Here is a 12,736-nt window from a genome sequence, read left to right as displayed (position 1 = left end):
ATACATTTATACTCTGTCGTACCTGGTGGTGATCTGATTGGTGACAACCACCTGTAAGTATACACATACATTTATACTCTGTCGTACCTGGTGGTGATCTGATGGGTGACAACCACCTGTAAGTATACACATACATTTATACTCTGTTGTACCTGGTGGTGATCTGATGGGTGACAACCACCTGTAAGTATACACATACATTTTACAGGACATGTCTGTATACAATCATTTGAATTGTTTTATCTATTTAGAATGGAAAACTATGATAATAATGAAGATACTGCATTCTTATACTACAGTCTTTTACAATTTGATTTTTTTCCCCCTAAAATGTTCCATTTGTTGTCAGCATGGTAATGTTGGTGCAAAGTGCAATCACACAACTGTAACAATTCAAGTAAAAGTAAAGCAAGTGCTGCAGAGTTTAAATGCAGCGAATTTTAACGATTTGGAAAAGGTTACAATATTTTGTTTTCAAATGTAAGTTTTGGATTGAAAATGAATTAATTCAGTTCTAAGTTAAAGCTCTCATTGATTATGATTAATATTACATTGACACCTGTCTATAGGTTTAAACACTATCTCGTACTTATAGTTCTGCACTTAATAACATACCGGTATGGAAAAGGTCTCAGCGATGTACTTGAGCAGTGCAGCTTGTTTGGACAGGAAGTTGGTGCGATCAGTGAGGTTACGCCCGAGAGACGTACTGTATTCCTTCCTCACCAGAGAAGCTATGGAGTCCACAATGATAAGCTTTACCTTCTTCTTATAATATCCTCCTCAATGGTCTCCAGCCTACAATACAACACCATCTCTGTCAATGGTCTCAAGTCTACAATACCACACCATCTCTTTCAATGGTCTCCAGCCTACAATACAACACCATCTCTGTCAATGGTCTCTAGCCTACAATACCACACCATCTCTGTCAATGGTCTCCAGCCTCCAATACAACACCATCTCTGTCAATGGTCTCTAGCCTACAATACCACACCATCTCTGTCAATGGTCTCCAGCCTACAATACCACACCATCTCTGTCAATGGTCTCATGCCTACAATACCACACCTTCTCTGTCAATGGTCTCCAGCCTACAATACAACACGATCTCTGTCAATGGTCTCCAGCCTACAATCCCACACCATCTCTGTCAATGGTCTCCAGCCTACACTACAACACCATCTCTGTCAATGGTCTCTAGCCTACAATACCACACCATCTCTGTCAATGGTCTCAAGCCTACAATACTACACCATCTCTGTCAATGGTCTCCAGCCTACACTACAACACCATCTCTGTCAATGGTCTCAAGTCTACAATACCACGCCATCCCTTTCAATGGTCTCCAGCCTACAATACAACACTATCTCTGTCATTGGTCTCCAGCCTACAACAATACAACACCATCTCTGTCAATGGTCTCCCGCCTACAATACCACACCATCTCTGTCAATGGTCTCCAGCCTACAATACAACACCATCTCTGTCATTGGTCTCCAGCCTACAACAATACAACACCATCTCTGTCAATGGTCTCCAGCCTACAATACAACACCATCTCTGTCAGCGTGATTTAGAACCATTTTACTATTTAACCCCCCCCCATTAATAGAGGAAAAAGACTTTCAGGTTGGTTTCTGTCTTGATTCTGGCAATCCTTTAAGTTAAATGAATGATTTAATAAAATAATTACTTTAAAATTGGAAATTCTCACTTTGTGAAGGGCAATTGGTCTCAAATATCATTACTGATAGATAGTTTGTGATTGGCAATATATGTATAATGTGTATCTAATTTTACAGGACTGAATATCCAAATGAAGAGACCCAACACTATGGTTCTATCAATAGACAGAGTGTGACTAGTCATCAAGATTCTTTCTTTTATAATGAATGAATTAACACCAACTTCTATGTAGTTTTGACTTTTTGTCAACATCACCATTAAATGTATAATAAAAATCAAAGAAATACATGAGTTTTAATGCATAGTGATGAATTGTATACATTTGGCACTTGAGTTTACCAATAACCGATAATATTGATTGTGGAATTTATAATTGATAATAGGAATCAGAATGGGCCAATGATAATAGGAATCAGAATGGGCCAGCTGATTGATTTCAATATTATAATTGATCAACAGACCATCACTGATGATTCTTTAAGCTTTTTCTTGGTGGTAATATTTCTGATATCTATACATATAATATGTAATTTGTTAATATACTGTGTGGATATATTTAGCTTAATTTACTTGATGCTCAAAATGCCAGCATTTCCACAATGCAAAAATTTCCACTTTGACGATATGAATGAGCCATGTATATGTACCAATAAACTACAAGAGGCCCAGAGGGCCTGTATCGCTCACCCGGATATCTCAGCAATCATGGCAAAATATTCTCCAAATGAGATCTAAGGAAATATGCCGGACCCCAAGGCCAATCCTTGTAGCATATCTGTATTTGATTTTTTATGCCCAGCAATTTTATGTACGGTTATGGGGTGGGGATCTCAACTGTTTCCAAGCTGTGACCAGACCCCAGGATCAATTCTAATATTCGTCTCTTTATGCCCAACAATTGTATATATAGTTTTGGGGTGGGGATCCTAACCATTTCAAAGTTATGACCCAGGGGTTAAGTCTCCAAGGGTGGGGCCAGACCCTAGGGCCATCCTGGAAGCAAATGTGCATTCCTCTCTTTATACTCAGCAATTGTATATATGGTTATATGGTGGGGATCTCAACCATTTCCAAGTAAAAATAATTTATGACCCCACCCCTTAGCCCGGGGGGTCAGCCCCACCATTTGTACAATTTTGAATCCCTGCCTCCCATGAATGCTTCCGACCAAATATGATCAATATCCATGGTATAGTTCTACGGAAGAAGTCGTTTATATTAACATAGCCAAATTGCCTCCTTTTGGCCCAGCCCTCAGCCCCCTGGGGGGTCAGCCCCATCATTTGTACAATTTTAAATCCCCACCACCTAGGGATACTTCCAGTCAAATATGGTTGATATCTATCTCTTAGTTCCAGAGAAGAAGTCGCTTAAAGTAATATAGCTAAATAACCTTTTTTGGCCCCGCCCCTCAGCCGCCACAGGGGGTCAGCCACACCATTTGTACAATTTTGAATCCATGCCTCCCATGAATGCTTCTAATTAAATATGATTGATATCCAGTGCATAGTTCTACAGAAGAAGTTGTTTATAGCAATATAGCCAAAATGCCCCCTTTTGGCCCCGCCCCTCAGCCCCCTGCGGGGTCAGCCCAACCATTTGTACAATTTTGAATCCCCACCACCTAGGGATGCTTCCATTCAAATATGGTTGATATCCATCACTTAGTTCCAGAGAAGAAGTCGCTTAAAGTAATATAGCTAAATAACCCTTTTTGGCCCCGCCCCTCAGCCCCCTGGGGGGTCAGCCACACCATTTGTACAATTTTGAATCCCCACCACCTAGGAATGCTTCCAGTCTAATATGGTTGATATCCATCACTTAGTTCCAGAGAAGAAGTCGCTTTAAAGCAATATAGCCAAATAACCCTTTTTGGCCCCGCCCCTCAGCCCCCTGGGGGGTCAGCCNATAAGATCATTACCTGTCCATGTATAACAATAAACTATAAGATAGTTACCTGTCCATGTATACCAATAAACTATGAGATCATTACCTGTCCATGTATAACAATACACTATAGGATAATTACCTGTCCATGAGGCTGGCACAGGTCTGCTGTGTGTCTACATACACCTGACTGGTCAGTTCTACCAGCTTGTCTTCCACAAACAGATCACGATGTTTGGCCTGGGCAATCTCCACGAGCCTGGAAACATGTCAAATTCATTTATAAAACTCTCATTTTTTCTATATATTGTTAAGCAGTAAAACTTAGCAGAGAAAACTTATTTCAATAAAGGTGTTATTTTACTTCAGTGCAAAATAATACAAACTTTATTTTCACTAGTAAATTAACAAACATTATATTTTGGACCCCAAAACACATAGATTACAAAGCACATCGGAAAAAACAAAAGACAGTTAGCTGATACAGTTAGAGCGAGGGCACACTTTGGAGTATTTGTTAAACTTTTGGTAACCATCCATGTTACTTACAGACTGTAAGGAAGCTATATATTTACAAAACCTGACCATGCTATTTTGTGAGCAAGAAATTCCAGCAAGGACAGCAATCAGGTGAACAACATGGCTGTGATCAAGGGGTGTGACTTCTACTGCTGCCATTAACATGTCACAGAAATATCACAGCAAAATACATCAATATTTGTACTCTAACACTAAACGCAGTGGTATCTGCCTAACTCATAAAATATATATAGGCAAAAATTCAGTATTTGTAAAAACAATGTGACATTGAATGAAAAATAAATGAACAAACCCCATGACATCAATTAAACATTTGTGTATTGCTAAAGATGATGGGTTTTCTAAATAAAGAGAAATTATTGAAATGCCATCAACCCGTAACTTGTCAGACAGACATGGAACATTGGCACTACCTTTATATCTTATTTATGTTGTTTCCTTTAGAAATCAACGGAAATACCATTAGGTTACTCTATATCTGGTACAAAATTTATATTGAGAGAACTTTGTTTTCACTTTCTCACAAACATTTTTTTCTGCTTGTTTTTTTTTATGTCAATGGTACATACAACTCTATACACTGTACTTATTACTCCAGATGGAAAGCGGATTTCAGGGAAGGAGAAACCTTACGAAGTATGAGGTAGGGTTAATATTTTCATTAACATTAAATCCATTTCTTCTCTCCTTCAATTTAGTTACGTACAAAAAGACAATCTTGTCAAGGGTACATATATGTTGAAATACAAAAATTAATATCCTGCATAGCTGTTGAATTTGTAACATACACATACTACTAATTTAAACTTAACATAAAAGGTAAATTCAGTTAGTAGCTATTTCTTGATGTGTAATGTCAGTGTACCAAAATTGATACCAATTTCCAATGTTTACCTTAATATGTGATTTGCCAATTCATTATTTCCAAGTCGTAATTGATTTATTTTGACAAATAGTGAATATGAACTCTCTAACTGGGGTTTCTTTGTTTATAACAGTGTGTGTGTTCATTAGTAGGACGATAGATGTTAGATGTCGTCACGTTAAGATAGATGCGAGATGTCGTCAAGTTAAGATAAATGTTAGATATTGTCATGTTAAGATAGATGTAAGATATCGTCATGGTAAGATAGATGTAAGATATTGTCACGTTAGAAAGAAGAAATAAATTGTTTTACAGCCATCAAGAGTTTTCAGAGAAATTTGATATTCATATAAATTTTCTCACTTATCAAGGTGTCATTAATTCCATAAAGAAATCAATTTCACATGAGGATGTTTCTAATTTGAATGTAGATTATCCATATATCCCAATTAATTTGGAAATTTTTCTTAAACACAAAAAAGGAACTAAAGACTTTTACCATGTTCTATGCCAAAATAATACAATATCTACCGGTAGAAAGAAGTGGGAGGAAATATTTGAATTTAACACAGAGATATGGAAGAAAATCTATACCATTCCCTTCAAAATTAGTAAAAACACAAAACTACAGTGGCTTCAATTTAGAATCAATCAACAGATTTTAACTACTAATTCATATCTTTATAAAATAGGTCTTGTTAATAGTCCATATTGTTTTCATTGTAAAACTGACACAGAAACTATAGTTCATGCATTATGGGAATGTAAAGAAGTACAAGTGTTTTTAACAGATTTTGAATCATTGCTAGATGTGTTATTAATTCCATTTGCTTTTAATAAAGAATCTTTTATCTTTGGTTTCTATGATAGAAAAAACAATGTTGATAATTTAGTACTTCTTATCATTAAACTATATATTTATAAAGCTAGATGTCTGCAAACTGGTCTATCAGTTTTAGCTTTGAAAAACTTAATTAAAGATATTTACAATACTCAAAAATACATTGCTGTAGGTAATGGTGAAAATTATCTCACTAATTTTAAAAGGGAATGGAAAAAATGGGAAAGATTACTGCAGGCCATATAAATGAAATGTAAATTAATTATAATAATATAGTACCAATGTAATTCCTGTTAAAGGTAGCCTATGTACAAAAATTTACACAATATTGAACAATAAGCCCTTGTCAAATCCTTCGACACCTCTCCAACCTTCCTTTTCTTTCTTGTCCCTCTCTCTCTTTTCATTACTCTTTTCTTTCCTATATTTTCTTCTAAAACAATACAATGGTACATAACACCTAATATCCTGGTTTCAACATGTGAAAATAGCCAAACTGTTTTTTTTTCTTTTTTTTTTGTATTTGTTTGCTTCTCAACTACAATGTATACAATATTATTCTATGTATCTTGTTTCAAACTCACAAAGAAAATAATTGTTTTTCTAAATATAAGAATGTTAAAAAAATGTCAAGACAAACAAAAACTTGTGAAAATTAAGAATGTGAGACTGAAATAGAAAGATGTTAGAAAACGTCGCGTTAAGATATATGTTAGATATTGTCATGTTAAGATAGATGTAAGATATTGTCACGTTAAGATAGATGTTAGATATTGTCATGTTAAGATAGATGTAAGATATCGTCACGTTAAGATAGATGTTAGATTTTGTCACGTTAAGATAGATGTTAGATATTGTCACGTTAAGATAGATGTTAGAAAACATCACGTTAAGATAGATGTTAGAAGTCGTCATGTTAAGATAGATGTTAGATGTCGTCACGTTAAGAAAGATGTTAGATGTCATCACGTTAAGATAGATGTTAGATATCGTCACGTTAAGAAAGATGTTAGATATCGTATCATCAAGTTAAGATAGATGTTAGATATCGTCATGTTAAGATAGATGTTAGTTATCGTCACGCTAAGATAGATATTAGATATCGTCAAGTTAAGTTAGATGTTAGATATCGTCACGTTAAGATAGATGTTAGATAACGTCACGTTAAGATAGATGTTAGAAGTCGTCATGTTAAGATAGATGTTAGATGTCGTCACGTTAAGAAAAATGTTAGATGTCATCACGTTAAGATAGATGTTAGATATCGTCACGTTAAGAAAGATGTTAGATATCGTATCATCAAGTTAAGATAGATGTTAGATATCGTCATGTTAAGATAGATGTTAGTTATCGTCACGCTAAGATAGATATTAGATATCGTCAAGTTAAGTTAGATGTTAGATATCGTCACGTTAAGATAGATGTTAGATAACGTCACGTTAAGATAGATGTTAGAAGTCGTCATGTTAAGATAGATGTTAGATGTCGTCACGTTAAGAAAAATGTTAGATGTCATCACGTTAAGATAGATGTTAGATATCGTCACGTTAAGAAAGATGTTAGATATCGTATCATCAAGTTAAGATAGATGTTAGATATCGTCATGTTAAGATAGATGTTAGTTATCGTCACGCTAAGATAGATATTAGATATCGTCAAGTTAAGATAGATGTTAGATATCGTCATGTTAAGATAGATGTTAGTTATCATCACGCTAAGATAGATGTTAGATATCGTATCGTCACGTTAAGATAGATGTTAGATATTGTATCATCACGTTAAGTTAGATGTTAGATATCGTCACGTTAAGATAGATGTTAGATAACGTCACGTTAAGATATATGTTAGATATCGTCACGTTAAGATAGATGTAAGATATTGTCATGTTAAGAAAGATGTAAAATATCATCACATTAAGATAGATGTTAGATATCGTCACGTTAAGAAAGATGTTAGATATCGTCACGTTAAGATAGATGTTAGATATTGTCACGTTTAGATAGACGTTAGATAACGTATCGTCACGTTAAGATAGATGTTAGGTATCGTCATGTTAAGATATATGTTAGATATCGTCACGTTAAGAAAGATGTTAGATATCGTATCATCAAGTTAAGATAGATGTTAGATATCGTCATGTTAAGATAGATGTTAGTTATCGTCACGCTAAGATAGATATAAGATGTAGTCACGGTAAGATAGATGTTAGATTTCGTCACGTTAAGATAGATATTAGAAGTAGTCACGTTAAGATATATGTTAGATTTCGTCACGGTAAGATATATGTTAGATTTCGTCACTTTAAGATAGATGTTAGATTTCATCACTTTAAGATAGATGTTAGATATTGTATCATCACATTAAGATAGATGTTAGGTATCGTCACTTTAAGATAGATGTTAGATTTCGTCACGCTAAGATATATGTAAGATATCGTCACATTAAGATAGATGTTAGGTATAGTCACTTTAAGATAGATGTTAGATTTCGTCACGCTAAGATATATGTAAGATATCGTCACATTAAGATAGATGTTAGGTATCGTCACTTTAAGATAGATGTTAGATTTCGTCACGTTAAGATAGATGTTAGATTTTGTCACGTTAAGATAGATATTAGATATCGTCACGTTAAGATAGATGTTAGATGTAGTCACATTAAGCTAGATGTTAGATTTTGTCACGTTAAGATAGATATTAGATATCATCACGTTAAGATAGATGTTAGATGTCGTCACGTTAAGATAGATGTTAGATGTAGTCACGTTAAGATAGATGTTAGATTTCGTCACGTTAAGATAGATGTTAGATTTTGTCATGTTAAACAAGGTTTTGCTGTACCTTAAGTTAAGATAGATGTTAGATATCGTCACGTTAAGATATATGTTAGATGTCGTCACGTTAAGATAGATGTTAGATTTCGTCACGTTAAGATAGATGTTAGATGTCGTCACGTTAAGATAGATGTGAGCAAGATGCAATGACAGCATGTACACGATGTACAACACTGTCACAAAATACAACAACAAAGAGGTAAGTCTAGAGATTATGTTACACTTTACCAATAATCAGGTGCTTAACACAAAAAGTAATAAACAAGTAACTTGAAGAGTTGTTAAATTTATTTCAGGGAAAATACGTTTACATGTACACATGCTTTGGTACAAGTGATGTCATAATTCATTACACATTTTCAAATGTATTGTCCCTATAAAATCCTCTACCATTAAAACACTTCCAAAACCTCTACCATTAAAACACTCCCAAAACATTAACTGTATGCAACAGTGATAGGTTCATGGGTAAAGGTACCCTGCACAATTAAACCAGAGCTGTTGGGGAACAGCATAGCTCGCCTATTGGTGATATATATCATAAGATAGCAAATATCAATAGAAATAAATGTACAGTAAAACCTCGATATAATGCCTGTCATTTCATTTGCCACCTCACTTACATATTTTCAGGACCCTTAATTATGTTTTTCTTAAAAATTCCTTATATGTTTCCCTCAATTTACTACCAAACCCTTTATAATGCCAACATTTCTTTGAACAAATGATGGCAATATAACAAGGTTTTGCTGTACCTTAACATGTAAGAAGATATAACCAGCCAACATGGAATAATCAACAGCCTATTGATGGTGGTGGCCTATCCAACACTGCACAAAAATACTTCCCCAAAATCTTTAACCAAGTCCAATTAAGCTGTTTTTGACCCAAAAGTGATTTATGAGAAAAAATAGAGCTATTTTCCAATTTCTTATTTGAATAACTTCCTCTTAAATATTACACACATTTCTAACACAAACGACACAAAAGCAGGTTGCTTAAATGTCACCCTTTTTTCTATGAAAATAATTTTGTTAATTCACACATTTACTTAGATAAAAAAAAAATGTGAATTTATTGATGAGAAAACACTGGTATTTTTATAAAATGTTTAATATTTCAAGTAGATGCCTTTAATATTGAAATATGATACTACAACATTTCTAAAAAAAATTCATACCCAATATGGTATTTAACAAGGAACCATTAAATTTTATCAACATTATTTCCTTATTTCATGTAGTTAACTAATGTATGTGGCGTTAATATATATTTCAGATTGGTCATTGATATGACTGCTTAAATGTACCTTGAATTTAACAAATAATTCTGACTGCTCATCAAAGTCAAACTAAAATCTTGATTGAAAGGACTTCTTCACTTAATGGTTAGTAATAAGACAATGTATGTGCTGTTGAAATCAGAACAATGTGTCAGAACAATGGAAATGAACAGAATATTTTCATTGGTTAGCACTACTTTCTAGTTCAATAAAACACATTTTCATGATTACTCTAGGAATTGTTAAATAAATTCTACATTACATACATCATATTAGTTTTTGCTAAGCTCAATGAGGTGTTACAGGATTTAAAACAATTACCACTAAAAATACGCCCAAAACATGACAAACAATGCTTGCTAAAGTTCTTTTCATATCAGACCACGCAAGGTTTTTTCCATATAGAAATTACAAAGTTACTTGATTGGGGAATATGACAGATAAAGAAACGAAGCATCATGAAATATTTATATTAACTTTCCTTTCAATTTCTTTAAAAAAAAATATAGAACTTTAAGATTTCTTCTTCTTATACTGCATTTATAAGGAATACATGGAAAAAAAGTTTTCCAGGTAGAAAATGTCTAATTTCATTGGGAATAAGGTAGAATTAACTTGCTCTTAGGAAAACCCCTGACAGAGTAATTCATTCATTACTTGGATGGAGCCAATCTGCTAGAAGCGAGAGTATTTTCTTAAATAAAAGTGTACAGTATTCTCCAGGCCTGCACATTATCTAGTTTAGACTACCATTCACTCAGATGAAACTACACATATAAGAACTGAAAATATTTGGCTACATATAATGAATCATTCTTTTATTAAAAATGTATCACCTTTCTGCACTGAATGCTGATTCTGTGTCGATGTACAAGACGTTGCCAGCCAATCCCCCTAGCTCCAGAGGGAGTGTACACTGTACACTCAACATCAGACAGAACTGAGTCTTACCACAGCCAGCTGGACCAGAAATCTGTACAAACATCAAACACAAAAGTATAATTCTTAAACTTATGGTGGTAATATGGGCAGTCAAAGTGGTAATAAATTGTCAATAATATTGATCAAAACTTTTTATACAAATTTTTAAAATCATCAAAGTGTTGATTTTCAGATTTTTAAAAACTTCCTTCATTTAATTATTTAAAGTATTACAATTATCAGAGTATGAGGAACATTTAATTAAAGATATATATATATAAAATGATATTAAATACATAATGTATATAGTTTTATTGGTTTTACTGTACAGGGGCCCAAAATGGGAGCCAAAATAAAAGTGTAGCACATGGGTTTTTCTCTCACAGAAAAAAGATTTGGAAGGACAATTAAATTGTTCAGTATTAGTTTTTTTTTCACAGAAGGAACATGTGATTTAAAATTTGAACTTTATCAAAAATAAGATATTATGACATGTGGTAAGGGTCTAGTATGGGGTTATCTCCCCTAAAACATGTAAGAGTAGGGGTTATCTCCCCTAAAACAAGTCACATTGCATTACTTCTGTGATGGTGCCCATTGGTATTCCTCCATGCAGAACCTTGTCCAGATCAGGGAGGGAGGTCTGGAAAAAGTGACAACCCTGCTTTCTCTTGTTCCATAACTCCAAACTCTGTAACAATCAGTAAGTTATAAGTGTTGAAGATTTTAATTGTACATAGGATTATGGTCGCCTTTTAGCTTTGAGCTAGAGGGAATTCCCTAAAAGTGCTCTATTTGTATACACAATATTAATCTTGCTTGACAATTTTTTTTTATCTTTCTCACGTTTTCATACAAACTCACTGTCCTAGGTTTAGGAGCACAGGCTTTACTGCACAGCTCCACCACTTCATCCACTTTGTAGATACTGAGGCCAAGGAATTTCAGAAGTTCCAACTTTGTTTTTGACAGTAGATCCTGAAAATATTTCAAATATTAACATACTCCATTAAGATATATTATAATTACCCAATTTAAAAGCCAACTCAAATGAATTACTTAACGGATGTCTGTCTGGTTACCCTTACATTTGATCAAACAACAGGTGCGAACAATGATAAATATGGAATACAAAATTAAAAAGCAAATTGCCACTGCGTTGCAAAAGTCCTCATGATTTATTTTGTCTGTATCTTCTCTAATATACATTCTAAGGAAAAATAAATTAAAAGCAAATAAATCTGCATCATGCAGGTTAATTTGTTTTTCATTTAATTTTCCCAATGCCAATTACTAGATACTGAAACAAAATTTCACCTACATCATCCTAAATTTAAGAAAACTATGAAAATATTGTCACATAAAAAAAAAAGAATAAACAATTTTTTTTTTCTTTATTAATTATCTTTTTTGTTAACTGACATATATGATTGACCTACATGACATGTGTCTGGACCTGAAAGTGGTGATCCTGGTCATGAAACTACCTGTAGGTGGGTCAACAACAGGTAAAATAACACCTTCAGTGTCACAGAGATGCTGGTAAAGTTAAACTTTGGCTGGAGACCACTTACAGTGATGAACAGATGTCAAACTGCATAACAATGTAGTTGTCATTTACACAAATGATCAGCTTATTTCATCAAAAAGCAGATGTCCAGATCATGATAATCTTTATCATTTGATTGAGACCATAATAGACCATACCAGATCTCCTTTTATCTGCATATAGTTGTGATCCACTTGAAAAAGATCTGTTAGATAGAATTTGAAATGCCCTGACCATGGAGAACTTCAAGACAAAAGTTTCAGAGATAATAATTCAGCTGCCTTATCCATCTTTATCTCTCTGTGCACGTGTTGCTTATTATTTTTTTT

The 12,736-nt window shown here is 33.9% G+C and overlaps 1 protein-coding gene across 1 annotated transcript in view; it reads right to left on the bottom strand.

Annotated features, from left to right (window-relative positions):
- Positions 1-12,736, bottom strand: part of LOC110465998 (DNA repair protein RAD51 homolog 2-like) — a 44,437-nt gene that overhangs the window by 30,846 nt on the left and 855 nt on the right. Inside the window, 7 exon segments of the mRNA XM_021522229.1 lie at positions 13-51; positions 616-770; positions 773-798; positions 3,719-3,835; positions 10,774-10,910; positions 11,439-11,549; positions 11,723-11,836. Of these exon segments, the coding sequence (XP_021377904.1) occupies positions 13-51; positions 616-770; positions 773-798; positions 3,719-3,835; positions 10,774-10,910; positions 11,439-11,549; positions 11,723-11,836 (699 nt within the window).

Source organism: Mizuhopecten yessoensis, unplaced genomic scaffold (genome assembly GCF_002113885.1).
Source record: "Mizuhopecten yessoensis strain PY_sf001 unplaced genomic scaffold, ASM211388v2 scaffold11111, whole genome shotgun sequence".
NCBI lineage: Eukaryota > Metazoa > Mollusca > Bivalvia > Pectinida > Pectinidae > Mizuhopecten > Mizuhopecten yessoensis.
This window is presented reverse-complemented; position numbering and strand designations above follow the sequence as displayed.